The sequence below is a fragment of the Athene cunicularia genome (assembly GCF_003259725.1).
Source record: "Athene cunicularia isolate RWA chromosome Z unlocalized genomic scaffold, athCun1 chrZ_part1, whole genome shotgun sequence".
Lineage (NCBI taxonomy): Eukaryota > Metazoa > Chordata > Aves > Strigiformes > Strigidae > Athene > Athene cunicularia.
Genome location: NW_020799142.1, coordinates 26,177,204 through 26,190,652, shown reverse-complemented (window position 1 = coordinate 26,190,652; position 13,449 = coordinate 26,177,204). Strand labels below are relative to the sequence as shown.

At 57.9% G+C, this 13,449-nt stretch overlaps 1 protein-coding gene across 1 annotated transcript in view; it reads left to right on the top strand.

The window, feature by feature from the left end:
* The window catches only part of IL11RA (interleukin 11 receptor subunit alpha), a 24,279-nt gene extending 12,641 nt beyond the window's left edge, over nucleotides 1-11,638 (top strand). Inside the window, exons 2-13 of the mRNA XM_026865886.1 lie at nucleotides 5,424-5,523; nucleotides 5,882-5,942; nucleotides 6,055-6,221; nucleotides 6,410-6,524; nucleotides 7,420-7,452; nucleotides 8,678-8,841; nucleotides 8,982-9,145; nucleotides 9,260-9,401; nucleotides 9,855-9,950; nucleotides 10,152-10,251; nucleotides 10,931-11,013; nucleotides 11,118-11,638. Of these exons, the coding sequence (XP_026721687.1) occupies nucleotides 5,424-5,523; nucleotides 5,882-5,942; nucleotides 6,055-6,221; nucleotides 6,410-6,524; nucleotides 7,420-7,452; nucleotides 8,678-8,841; nucleotides 8,982-9,145; nucleotides 9,260-9,401; nucleotides 9,855-9,950; nucleotides 10,152-10,251; nucleotides 10,931-11,013; nucleotides 11,118-11,134 (1,242 nt within the window). The 3' untranslated portion in view covers nucleotides 11,135-11,638. The remainder of the gene's footprint in view (nucleotides 1-5,423; nucleotides 5,524-5,881; nucleotides 5,943-6,054; nucleotides 6,222-6,409; nucleotides 6,525-7,419; nucleotides 7,453-8,677; nucleotides 8,842-8,981; nucleotides 9,146-9,259; nucleotides 9,402-9,854; nucleotides 9,951-10,151; nucleotides 10,252-10,930; nucleotides 11,014-11,117) is intronic.
* Nucleotides 11,639-13,449: the final 1,811 nt, after the last annotated feature.

The following is a 13,449-nucleotide window of genomic DNA, read 5'->3' as shown; positions in this document are numbered from 1 at the left end:
AGCTCCATCCCTCCATCCTAAAAATAATCTCACGGCAGTAAAGAAACCCACCAGCGCTGTAGCTACAGTGCTGGTGGGTTTCTTTACAGCCGGGAGATTATTTTTAGGAATTTCTCTGGCGCGTGGCTTTGGTGGGGGAGTGTGGGGTTGGGGACAGAGCGGGGAGGCCCTTCTCTCCCCCCTCTGAATGCAGCGCTGCCAGCTGGCATGGTGTCGGGGCTGCTGGCTGCTAACAGAGCCCTCGCTGTTTTGGCCCTTGCCAGTGCCTCCGGTTACAACCGGGAGCCAGAGACTTCTTCCCGTGGAATGGAGCAGGGGAGGGCGGAAATCGGGGCGTTGGGGTGGGAGTTTCCCGGCCAGGGTAAGAGCAGAGCCTGACCTCTACGAAGCCACCAGCATGCCGAGGTGTGTGATGTTCCTCTGACCCCCCAGCGCCACTAGCAGTTGCCAGCCCCACGGAGGAGAGAAGTGACCCCTTGGGATATGAGGTGGGGAGGGGAGGGGAGGGTTAGGCTTGGCTTTGGACACCCAGTGGGACTCTGCTCAGCTGGGCATCACTAGGGGATATCATGGCAAGGTTGCTCTGGGTTGGATGAAGATTTGCATTGTACCTGGCTGTGGAGGTGGACTGGTTCCCTGGGTGGTACTGGGGTTAACCCTGTGTTTGGGTTGAGCTGGGATGAGCCCCACTCCTGGGTTGCATTGGGTTTAGCCCCACATTTGGACTGTGTAACCTCATGATTGGGCTGTACTGGGTTTAACCCTACATTTGGGCTGAGCTGGGGTTAACCCTGTGTTTGGGATGAGCTGGAGTTTAAACCCATGTTTGTACTAAACTGGGGTTAATCCCACTCCTGACCTGTGCTGGGTTTAACCCCACATTTGGGCTGCACAAACCCATGTTTGGACTGTGCTACATGTTTGACTGAGTCTAACCCCACATTTTGTCTAAAGTGGGTTTAATCCCACTCCTGGTCTGAGCTGGATTTAACCATGCATTTGGACTGCACTAGATTTAACCCCAAATTTGGACTGCACTGGACATTCCTGGGTTGAGTGGGATTTAATCCTACTCCTGAGCTGCATGGGGTATAACCCCATGTTTGGGCTGCCCTGAGTTAAACCTGACACTGGGACTGTACTGGGTTTAGCCCCACATTCAGGCTGGGTGAGGGGTTTATTGGACTGCACTAGGCTTACAGGAAAAAAAACTGAAACTGGTTTAACTGGGGTTAAACTGGCTGTGGTTGACCCGACTGCAACTGTGCATGTGTGTGTTGCTGGCTTAGCTCAGCCTGGCATGGTTCCCCCCCCAGCAGGCATGGGGGTCCATGGGTGCTCAGCACCCCACCGAAGGGGTGCAGAGGTAAGCAGCCCTTTTTGAGGTCCCCAAGGGACTGGGGACAGTGAGCAGGGCTCTCCCCTTGGCCTGGGGGAGCATCACCCTGACAGTGCCCAAGGTGGGCGAGGAGTTGCCCTGGGGCACTGCCGGTGGTCCTGGGGACTGTGTGTGGCCCCCATGGCCCTAGAGGTGGTAGAGGACATGCTTCTCTCCCAGACAGCACACATTGCTGGGCTTTCACAGGACACCTGGTGGCTGGGAGGGTGCCAACAGCATTTAGGTGATGGGTGGCTCATTTCAGGGGACTGTCTGGGCAGTGGGGTCAGTGCTCCCCCCCCCCCCCCCCAACAGTGGCGGTGGAGGTCACCAATGCTGCCTGGTTTCAGGGCAGATCAGTGGCCAGAGGAATGGACTCAGGCTATGGGATGTGTTTTCCAGAGCAGGCACTGGCAGACAGAAGGGGGTGAGGTGCAGGGCCAGTGATGCTCCCCAAGTTCAGGGGCAGGAATAGAGTGTGATGCCATCTCAAAGGTGTTGGAGACAGCTGGCATCAGTCATTGCCCACTGCAGAGCAGATTTTTGCAGGTGGGTGACTCTGGCAGGGCAGAGCTGCTGAGTGCTCTTGGGTTGTTTTATTTGCCACGTCTCTATTGTAGCGATGCTGCCCCAGATCACCCTGGGGAGAGGTTAGGAGGCACCCCAGCTTTCTGTGCTCAGTGGGGAGCATCATGTGTCTCCCTGCTGCCATCTTCAGCCCTGTGGCATGGTATCATCTGCTTGTGTCCCCCCACCCCCAGATCTGCATGCAGCTTAAATTTGCTTTGAAGAGCAACTTCAAATGAAGCAAAGCAAAAAAATAAAAAACAACCCAAACCCCACTCTCTTTCAAAGCGCCGAACGCAATGGAAAGTTGGCCTCCCCCAGGAATCTGCGACGGCCTTTGCCAGGCCACGGCTGGGGGGATTGCCACACCCCACGTGGGCATCAGTGCCAGTGCACATGGCTGTGATTTTGGGGGATGTTTTGGCTCTCAGTGGGACATGACAGCAGCATTTTGGTTTGCAGGATTTCTCCCCGCAGCTCTCAGAAAACTTTTGGATGAGCTCAAATACTGCCCAGCAGGATAGCAGGGTCAGTGCAGGATGGAGAGAGAGTGGCACCTTGCATTTCTGGCTCACATCCATGGGTGCCATGCAGAGCCTGGTCTCCCGGGCCGTACTGGTGATGAGAGCATCCCGTGCTGAAGGATCAGAGTCCAGCAGTTCTGCCCTCCAAGCCACAGCCCTGGGTTGTGTTGGGTCCCTCTGCCCCAGCCATGGCTGTGGGAGGTCACCCGGCCCCCGGCAGGCAGCAGACGCCTCTTGAGCCGAGATTAGCTTGTGGGGAGGAAGAAAAGCTCCAATTGTTCCCTCTGTCCCGGCTCAGCTCCAGGACCACTGTGCCGGGGCTCCCTGTCCCTGGGATGTGTCATTGCCGGTGCAAGCATAGAGAGATGCTTTCTCCGCCTGTGTGCCCATCTGTGGGGCTGCAGAGCCGCTGAGGAAGGTGGCCTGACAACACATGTGTGTGCGTTCATTTTCACGCCCGTTTTTCCCCTTGGCAAGGGAGTTTGGTTGCAGAAAGTAAGGGGCAGGCTGTTTCTGGGCAGGCTGTTTTGCAGCAGTGCCTGGCCCAGAGCGCCTGGCCCCATGCCACGCCACCGCACCCGGGACAGGCGAGGGCTCCAGGTCTTCCCCCGCTCTGCGGCTCCTTCCCCTTTTGTTTGTGGCCTTCGGACAGACGAGGAAGGGCTTGCCCTGTTTCTTCTCTCTGTGGTGAGGATGCTCGGTCATGGCTAGGTTTTGGCAGTGCTCAGGCCGGTCACTTACTAAACCAGTGTGTGTGTGTGTTTGAAGGGAGGGCTTAGTGCTGTCTTCCCCCATGATGTGCTGGCAGGGGTGCTGGCTGGCCAGAAGAACCCGTCCAAGGCAGGGGAGCTCATGGGATGGTGGGGTGAGGATGGGGAGCACTGGGGGGGCCCTGGCACAGAGGGTGCTGAAGGGTGAGAAGCTACTGGGCGGCCCTCAGGGTGAGTAGTTGGGGACCACTGGAGAATCGCTGTGGAGATCAGGGGTTAGGATTACACTGGAGACAGTCTGCAGAGGTGCCCTCTACCACCACATAGGGGTCTGGGGTGCCTCTGTGTGTGTTGGCAATACCACCCACAGCCAGGCTGGCTGGGCAGGGTTCCCCAGAGAATTTAGCAGCAGCTGGCTGCAGATAGTGCCATGCCCCGAGTTCTTTCTTCGTCCATGCAGGGAAGGATGGCTTTCAGTATTGCAGCCGCTGGGTCATTTTTCCAGACTAGCCTTGAACAAATCAGTGGCTCTGAGATGTAGCAAACTCATGTCAGCAGTGAGCCAGCACCCAGAGCATATCCACTGCCACAGAGCAGCATGGTGGGCAATGGGTGCAGCAGCACTGCCTTCACCCTCTGCGGAGTTTGCACAAAACCTCAGGGCAGTCGGGGGAAGAAACGATTTTATTTTAAAACTATTTCTCTCTCTCCACACTAACACACTCTCCCTTCTACCTCACCCGCTCCCCCCCGCACCATCCCCTTAACTCTGACCCACGTGGTGTTTGGAGTTATTTTTGGTTGTTGCTTTTAAGTGTATTTTAGGTTTGGGCTTTTTTTTTTTTTTCCATCACCAAAATATTTTACTTTCAGGCCAAATGTTCCCAGTTAGTTACCAACATAGTTTTGTCAGAGACCTTTTAACTGATGCTTCTTTTCTACAGGTGGTAAAAGCTTATGACAGTTACATGAAATTATTTATGTTTGGGGCTTGCATTTGAGGCTGCCTGGTGTTTTCAGGACAGGGTGGTTGCGCAGTGCTGCACGCCTCCCCCCCTGCACTTGCTGGGTTGAAGCATATCACTTTGTAGTTCATGTTTCCTTTGCCACGCAGTTTAGTCTGTGGCCATGGGCACCTGCCCGCAGGAGAGGAACCAGCAACTGCTCTAGGATGCCTTTACAGGGCTGGAGCATCCCTCCCTGGAGCCCCCCAGCTCTTCAACCAGGTGACTCAGGGGGACATGGGTTTACTGCACAAGCTGCAGCCTGCACTTGGGACTGGCAGAGAGCTCACTGCCCTCAGCCCCTGCCCAACAGTATGGGCATAAATAAACAGGCCTGCCCATTCGTGAGAGATGGGCAGGAGCGTCTTCCAGGAAGAAATGATTCAGCTGTCTGCACCTGCTGGGGGCAGGCAGGGCTGGCTGACAGGGGCAGTGTGATGCTGCTGATATGGATGGCATGATGCTCGCCAGGATGAATGCCCTAAGGTGATGCTGGCTGGCACAGACAGGGGGATGCTGACTGGGATGGACAGGGTGATGCTGACTGATATGTGCAGAACAATGTAGGCTGGGATGGACACCACAGGTTCATGCTGGCTGTGCTATGATGGGGAAACCCCAGTTGAGTGCACATCCCTGACTCAGCATCCCCTGTGCTTCTCACTCCAGACCCACCGGTGATCTCTGAGTGGGAGGAAGACCCTGTCCCTGGGTCCAGAGACCCCAAATGGCCTGGGAGGGCACAGACCAGCACTGCTGCTGGTGCAGGGATGGCAGTAACATGGAACCCCCAGCCAGCTCCTCTCTTGGTACAGTGTACCCTACAGACCTGCTCTCCCTGGCTGTGTGAGCCTGTTCAGATCTAAATGCTGTCTCCTGCTGCATAAATACAGGCCAGAATTTCTCCTTGGTGCCTTCCTGCTCCAGCTGCACTGGCACAAGTCTTTGGACCACCCCAGGGCTGGGAGCCAGCCAAGGCTCCCGGCACAGGACTGCAATGGCAAAGAGCCCTTAATCCCGCCAACCCATGCAGCCCTGAGCTCCTGGTCAGTGTTTGCCCTTTGTGTTCCCCCTCCAGGCATGGGGACTTGGCAGCCAGGGAACAGCTGTGACAGTGGCCCAGAGACGAGAGGGAGATGCAGGGTCCATGGTCCTGCAGGGGTGCTCTCGACTGTGGAGCCTGCTGGCTGCCCCACTGCAGGGGATAACTCCCTCTCCCTCCCCACTCTGCCTCCTACAGATGCGCAGTCCCATCCCAGGCCTGGGCAGGGTGATGGTGTTCCTCGCAGCAGCCCTGGCATCAGCCTCCCTCGCTGTCCCCGAGGGCTGGGGAGAGGAAGGTGAGCCCCCACCAAGCCCCCTGCCCAGCCCCCCCATCCCAGACATGGAGACCCTGGGGACCCCCCATTTCTCCCAGGCAGGCATGGACCTACCAGAGTCAGGGTGTCCACGGAACACAGCCCCACAGCGATGGGTGTCCTCTGACCAGTGACTGCCTGCAGCTGCCCATTGCCCAGCCCCAACTGGGACCAGTTCTTCCCAGTCCCCTGTCATGGTAGCTGCATGAAGCAACACCCCACAGCCAGTGCCCAGCTCCCCAGGGGGCTACAGCCCCAGGCTGCCCACCTTGCCCCACAGCCCTGACATGAGGTGGCATGGGGTGCTAACAGCCATCTGGGGATGTGTGTGTCCCTCCAGGTGTGCAATATGGACAGGTGGGGACAGATGTGACCCTGTCGTGCACCAATACCCACGCCAGGTAGGTCTTTTCTGTGCATGCCGAGGGATTTATCTGATGGGATGGTTTACAGGCTGGACAGGTGACCCCGTCCCTGTCCTCTAACACTGTCTGACTGGTCTCTCCTCCCCAGCTTGCCGGTGCAATGGAGACGGGCGGGTGCCGTGGCACTTCCAGAGGGCTCAGCCATCCGGCAAGGAGCCCTGGTGCTGCCGTGTGCCAGCCTGGCCACTGCAGGAACCTACAGCTGCCACGGCGAGGATGGTGACCTCCTGCATGCTGTGTCCCTGCGGCTGGGGTGTGAGTAGCATGTCTGCAGGCTGGGGTATGGGGGATGCGTGGCCCCAGTGGGATGGGCCAGTGGTGCCTGCATCTTTGGCAGGAGCTTGGCAAGAGGGGGCTTTACAGTGACACAGGGGGCCCTGCATGCCAGCTGGGCTGCAGGATGGGGAACCCCTCACTGATTGTCTCTCCCCTCTGGACCCCAGACCTGCCAGGAGTCCCCTTTGTGTCGTGCAGAGCATCTGACTATGAGAATTTCTCCTGTTCCTGGACCTCAAGCGTGGAGACCTTCCTCCCTACCAGATACATCACCACCTACAGGTGATGTATCCATCCCTACAGGGCACAGGCTGGGGGGTTTATGGGATGAGCCCTGGGTCCCAGCCCCAAGGATAAATATCAAATCTTCCTGGCCATCCAACCCACACCCTAGGTTCATCTCCTGCCCCAAGGACCATGCTGCATCCTGGAGCAGGTCATGTATTGGGGTGAGCAGAGCACCGAGGATTTGCTTGCTCCAGGAGGGGCCCAACATCAGTACTGGGGGGCCAGCACAGGCAGGCTTCCTCCCTGCTAATGGCTCTGCCAGCACCAGAGGGGCTATAAAAAGGAAGCAGGTCGTCTTCAAGCCACTGAGCACTTTGGCATGCTTCAGGATGAAAGGAGCCCCGACAACATTGCTGCTTCTAATTATCCCAGCAGGCCAAATTACCAGGCTGCTTTGAAGTCAGACGGAGGTCATAAAGCTGCTGAAAGTTGAAGGAGCTGTGGACTGGGGGCTTGGTGGGGAAGGAGCTGTGTGAAGCACCAGGGGCTTGGCAGGGAGGAGGTGATGGGAAGCAGGGATTTGAGGGCCATAGTGGGAAGATGAAGCGAGCTACCAAGGATCTGCTTTTTTTGGTGTCCCCAAATCTTTGCTGCTTCTGCATGATGAAACCCTGGTCAAGGGAGGGGGCGTCCTCTGGGGAAGACCCTCCTGGGCACCCCCACTGTCTCATTTCCCTGGGACGCCCAACTTCTGCCAGGCTGCTTGCCAGCGGGACGGGGCATGGTTTTAGCTCCATCCCCCGTGGCGTGTCACCTGTGTGCGTCAGTGTGGGAGTGGGGGTTGCTCTGTGGTGCAGAGACCTCTGTTCCTCCTCTGGGTCATGGTGGGGTTGGCTTCATGCTGTCCCCTCATCCTCACTATCTGCTTTTCCAACTGTCTCCATGGCAGGAAGAAGTCGCTGACGGGTGAAGAGAAGAGGAGGTAGGACTGACTCCTAGCCCAGTCCCACTCCCTGGGGATTGGTCCTGTCCCAGAGGTTCTGCTACTGCCCTCAGTGGGGTCCATAAAGCAAGAGCTGGGGTTCCCCATTGGGGAGCCAGTTAACTAAGCCTGGGGGCCCAGGAGAAGGGTTTGCCCCAGAGAGGGACCTTCCCATGAGGAACTGTGGGGGTGGGATGGGTGTGTCACACCCCACTCAGATGAGGGAGACAAGTGATTTAGATGCGTGAATCCCCAACAGAGCGGACAACGTCTCAAAGTCCAGACATTTATTAACTTCCCACAATGTACTAACTGGATGCACAATAATTGGCTAAGTATGTAACGAGTTATGGCAAGCAATACAGTATGTCCTGTGTTACTTAATGGTAGTGAGCGAGAAGGGAAAAAAGGAAAGAAGGGAGAGAATAGAGAAATAGAGATCACTGGTCTGTGTTTCTGCTTTGATCCTGTCCAAGTTCATCAAGGATGTATCTGTCTTCTCTACTTCATGTCTTTTCTCTTTTCTCCTCTGACTTCTCACCCCCCCTCAATTTATACAAGTTTTCCTTAGGTCCATCCCCCAGGTCAACCCACATACCAACATATCCCATGTATGGGGAGGGGTAAGGTGCTTCGTGGGATGATGTCATTACCATGATCTTGATAATCTTTATTAGCATATTCAGGGTGTCAACTTTAATATTCATTTCATGGATAATGAAGCAATGGTCATTCACTGGACAGACAACCCCTGAACCTTGACCAGATGCACCAGAGCAGAGCCCTCCTGTCTCCCCAGGGCTCCCTCCTCCAGCCCAGCCTGTGCTATCCAGGCAGCCTTATCAGCCCCAAACTCCACACGATCCACCTTGTGACTGTAGTTTCATGACCTGCGAGTGTTTGAGACATTCCTCAGCTCAGAGAGCCTCCACTCCCCCCCCATCCCGTATCTCTCTCAGGCTGTTTTTCTCGCAGGCCTGTTCCTCTCCGACCCCAGTTTTTGGGGAGTTACAAGTCCTCTCTCACAGGGGGTCCTTTTGAGCATGCTGAGAGGGACGTGCCAGGCTCTGGAGGGGTGGGGGCAGCTAAACTGTAACAGGGGCTGCCTCCTCCACCAAACTCTTGGTATGGAGGTCTCCCCACATGTCACCTCTTTGGCAGCACCAGGAAGCTATGCAGGGCAGGCAGGGGGGCACATGTCACCACCCTGCCTCCCCATCTGCAGGAACAAGAACGGGCACATGGGGCCGTGCCTGCAGGATCCATCCCGCCCCGGTACCTGCACGGTCCATGGGTCAGAGTTCTGGAGCTCCTACCGCCTGAACATCACCGAGGTTAACCCCCTGGGCTCCAGCTTCCGCCTCCTCGATGTCACCATGCAGGCCATCAGTGAGTCTCCATCCATCCACCTCTCTATCCCGGAGTCTGTCCATGCCCTTGGCATCCAGCCTTAGGCAGGAGCAGGGAGCCCAACACCCCTCTGCATGGCAGTCCAGTGTGACAAGGGCTCCCTCTCCTCTCCTGCACAGTTAAGCCAGACCCTCCAGAGGGCTTGGTGGTGGAGCCCATACCCCTGGCCCCACGGCGACTCCATGTGAGCTGGAAGTACCCCTCCTCCTGGCCCAAGGAACCTCACTTCCAGCTCAGATTTCGACTCCAGTACCGGCCCATCATCCACCGCTCCTGGTCTGTGGTATGTGGTGGTGAGGAAAGGCAAAGCTCTCATGGGAGTAGGGTGGGCATGAGGACAGGGAGGGCAGCAAGGATTGCTCTTGCCTGCCCCACAGCTCCCCTCTGCCCGGTGCAGGTGGAAACCGTGAACCTGTCTGAGGTGATCACAGATGCCTTCGCCGGGCTGGAGCATGTGGTACAAGTCAGCGCCAAGGATTTCCTGGATGCGGGGAACTGGAGCGAGTGGAGTGCTGAGGCCCGGGCAACACCGGTCAGAGGTGCGAGAGGGATAGGCTGCAGCCCTACTAGGTTGTGCCATCCCTCCCCAGACCACATCCAGCACCCTTGGCTGCCCCTCTCCAACCCCCTTCACCATGGCACATATTCCCCCAGATATCACCCAGAGCCAGTCCCATCTTTTAGGGTCACTTAAAGTTAACTGAAAAAGCTGGTCCCCTGCACCACTCACAAGCTGGTCCCGTGGTGAGAGGCAGAGCTGCAAGGGGGCAAAACATCTCCCAGCCCCACAGCAGGCTGCTGCTGCCAATTGGGGATGCCCCCCCCAGCCTCGGGGCATAGTCAGTCTCCCAGAGCACCACTAGGACCAGGGGCACCCTTGGGCTTGTGGGATCCCTTGGTCACAAGGCCACACTTCTTTGTTCCTCTCTGTGGGTTCCCAGGGTGCTGCCCATGCTTTTGGCTGAGTGTTTCCCACCCCCTCTGACTTCCAGACCTGGCCACTGCAGCGAGTAAAGAAACCACTACAGACGCCAGCCTGGAGAGCCTGGCCGAGGAGCCTTCCCAGGCTCCCAACCCTGAGCCCATCAGTGAGTAAAGCTGGGGATGGCAGCAGGAGTGGGGACTGGCCTCAGGCAGCTGCCTGCCCGGGCACACCCGTGTCTGAGAGCAATGGGAAGGGTCTCTTGCTTCATGCCCATGTGTGTTTCGAGTGCTGGGGTGTCCAGGAGGGGTCCCCCAGGTGCCGGGGGCTGTGGCATCCCTCAGCTGTGACAGTCTCTCTGTCCCAGACCACAGCGACCCCCTGGAGAAGATGGCTGTTCTGGTGTCCCTCGGGATCTTCGCCTTCTTCATCCTGGCTGCTGTTCTTGTCATCACCATCCTCATCTGGTAGGTTGGTTTTGAGGGGGAGAGGTCTGGCTGATTGCTGTCGTTATCCCACTCTGACCCCTGAATCCTCAGCACAGAGTGCCCCATGTCCCCCCAGCCCTGCTCTCTGGTCCCTGCCCAGATACACTTGCTGCAAGCCTCATGAGGTGGTTTATGCTCCCCTTGCCCCTTTGCCATACCAGTGCCTCTTCCCAGCTCACGCTGCTGGCTGTGGTACTGCCCAGCCTTTTTGGGATCTTTTTGGTGAGCCCACCATCATGGAACCTTTCTCTATATCCCCCAAACATGCTGCTGCTAACATCCCCCCAAAGACTCTTGTCTTGCTGGGGACTCTCATGCTGCAGAGTCAGCGCAGAGAGCCCTCCATATGCCTTTGCCCACTAGGAGTCCTGCCCCCACACACTGCCCACTAGTCCTGTCCCCAGGTCCCCTCTCATCTTGCCACGGCTGGGGTCTCCCTGCTATGCTGTGGCTCTGCTGTCAGTCCCTGTCCCCATCCCAGCCCTGCTCTATCTCATGACCAGCTCCTGCTATAGCCCTGGAGCTGACCCACTGGAGTGTCTGGCATAGCTGGGCACAGCTGGATAGGGATACCGGGAGGGATCACCAGGGATGCAGGCAGTCCTGGTGTCCAGGGGGGCTGCTCAAGGGTCCTCATCCACTGCTGCTCTGTCCCCAGGCTCCGGGTGAGGAAACACGGCAAGGACAAGACAAAACCCCACAACTTCTTGATTGCTGCCACCCACTTGAAGGCACTGCCAAGTGAGTCAGGGTGCAGGGGTTAATGGGGGTATGTGGGGGAGGGAGTGCAGGGCTGGGGGGGAGGCCGGTGCGCCCCCCTGACCCCCTGCCCTCTCTCTTGGCAGAGGCCCAGATCCTGTAGTGAGCCCCGGCTGATCCCTGCTCCCTGCACCCGCTTGCCCACGCGTGGGACATGATGCCACTGCTGGCCCCCAAGGACCCCACACCTCCCGGGTCACCCCACAGCTGTGGACATTGCTGGAGCCCTCAGCATCTTGGGGGTGCAGGATGGACACTAAGGAGAGAGGCTCTGCTCCCAGGAGCTTTGGGCTGCCTGTGCTTGCCAAGAGCCGGCTGGAGGCACCTCAGACTTGGGGCGAGAGGCCAGCCCCACCGCCGGGCGCTGCTGAACATATGGGGATAAGATGATGAGCCAGCCCCACTTCACTGCCTAGTGTTGAGGGGGACCATGGGTGCAGGCTCCCAGGGGTGAGCAGGGGGGTGCTGAGCCCTGCCCGTCACGCCCCACCAGCCACCAGCAGGCAGATGGGACCCCCATCCCGTCCCTCTGCCCCTCTCTCCCATGCTGTGGCTGGATGTGGCAATGATGTCAATAAAGGGGATAGCATTGGCACTGCACAGGCAAGAAAGCCTTATAGATGTTGTTGGGCCAGAGGAAAGGTGGGTGGCACTGGGTGAGATGCTAGTTTGGGGATGGTCCTTGCAGGAGGTGCACAGGCAGCAGGGTTGATCCCCAAAGCCCCCTCTCCCGCACTTGGAGGTGCTGAGAGACCCTTGACTGGGCCAGCCCTTTTTGAGTGCCAGAAGAGGATGCAGGCATCTGCCTGGAACATCTCCCCTGCCCTCGCCAGCCCAGCAGCAGGGACAAGACCCTCTGCACAGCCCCCTGCACTCAGCATGTGGCCCCCTCCCCGCGCCTCAAACCGGCCCCTTTAATGGCTTCCATGTGTTGGCACCTCCCGACCCCGGTGTTCAGCGCCAGCAGCCCAATGAGATCCAGATGGGGCTGGGTGGAAATTCAGGCAGCAGCGGCGTGGGGAGCCCAGGGAGCAGAGCCAGCTTGGGGTGGGTCGCTGCGCCTGCCCCGCTGGGGAGATGTGTCACTTCTGGCTGGGGCTTGGGGCTGCCCTTGAACCCAGGGTGCAGAGAGGACCTGGAGCAGGAGCACATCCCAAAAATAGTCCTCATGGGGGCTGTGTTGGAGGGGACCAGGGCAGGGATGTGCCTTTTGCAATGGCTTTTGTGCCCACGGACCCCTCTGCCCTCACTAGGTTCCTCTGCACTCACACCCTGGGTGCAGGGGCATGGGGGCTGCCCCTGCTGGTGCTTGGCTCTGCAGGGTCTCAGTCCCTTGTTGCTTCTGGACGGGGACATGGGGGTCAGGCCTCCATCTATGGCATGCTACTGGGGTGGGACCATCCTTGGACAGGAGCAGAGTTCTCCACAGAGCAAGTAAGGCAAGTCACCAAGGTGGGGAGGTGTAAGGGGCCAGATTCTGCCTGTCCTTTTGGGCCCAACAGCCACATCGTCTCTCCCAGGTATATCCCAGAACTTGCCAGCTCCATCTGTGTCACACTGCCATCACCTGCTGGACTCTGGTCCCCAGCATCCAACCCAGCCAGCACCCTTTCTGATGCGTCATGCTCACCCTTGTCTCCCCTCGGTCCCCAGCATGGCATAGGCTTGGCCCTTTCCGCTTGGAAACCTGCTCTTCTCACCACCAGATCCCGCTTCCCTGCCACTATGGAGGGGATCAGGGCTGTGGTTGTCCATTGGATGATGTTGAACAGAGGTGATGTCCATCCCATAGCTGTGGCTCCAGTGTTTGCAAACTGAGCTCAGTGGTTTCCCGGCACCTGGTGCTGGTTTAGAGTCTGACGCCTGCTCGAGACACTGAAGCGCAACAGCCAGAAAATGGGAGAGAGTGTGAGCTGGCAGCTCTGGCCCCTGTTTTCTGCCTGCTATAAACTCCAGAAAGCCCAGGCATGCTCCAAATAAAAGGGTGTTGCTGCTGGTTAGGGGGAGCAGAGACCACCAGAGCCTTGCACATCCACCACATCCATCCAAGGTGATGTATGCCTGCCTTGTGCAGGCAAGCTCAGATGGGTAGATGAGAAATGACAGGCAGAGGGAACTCATAGCTGTGCTGTCCCCATGTGCCAAGCCCTGCGTCCCCTTCCTTAGCTGGGGCTGGCCTGGCCAGGTGGTGGGGACATCCAGTTCTGGTAGCTGGGTCAGCTTGAGGGCAGGAGATCCACATCTGGTCCTCTTCACCGCACCCTGCTGCCCTTGACCGTGGAGGGTGACCCCTTTCCTCTCCACACATTTGTCAGTTGGAAGTACGGAGAGCAGGCAAGAGATCTGCATGCCACTGTGAAGTCCTGTCTGTCTGCACTGCATCTGCCTGGTGGGATGCACCATGGCTCAGCTCCCTGC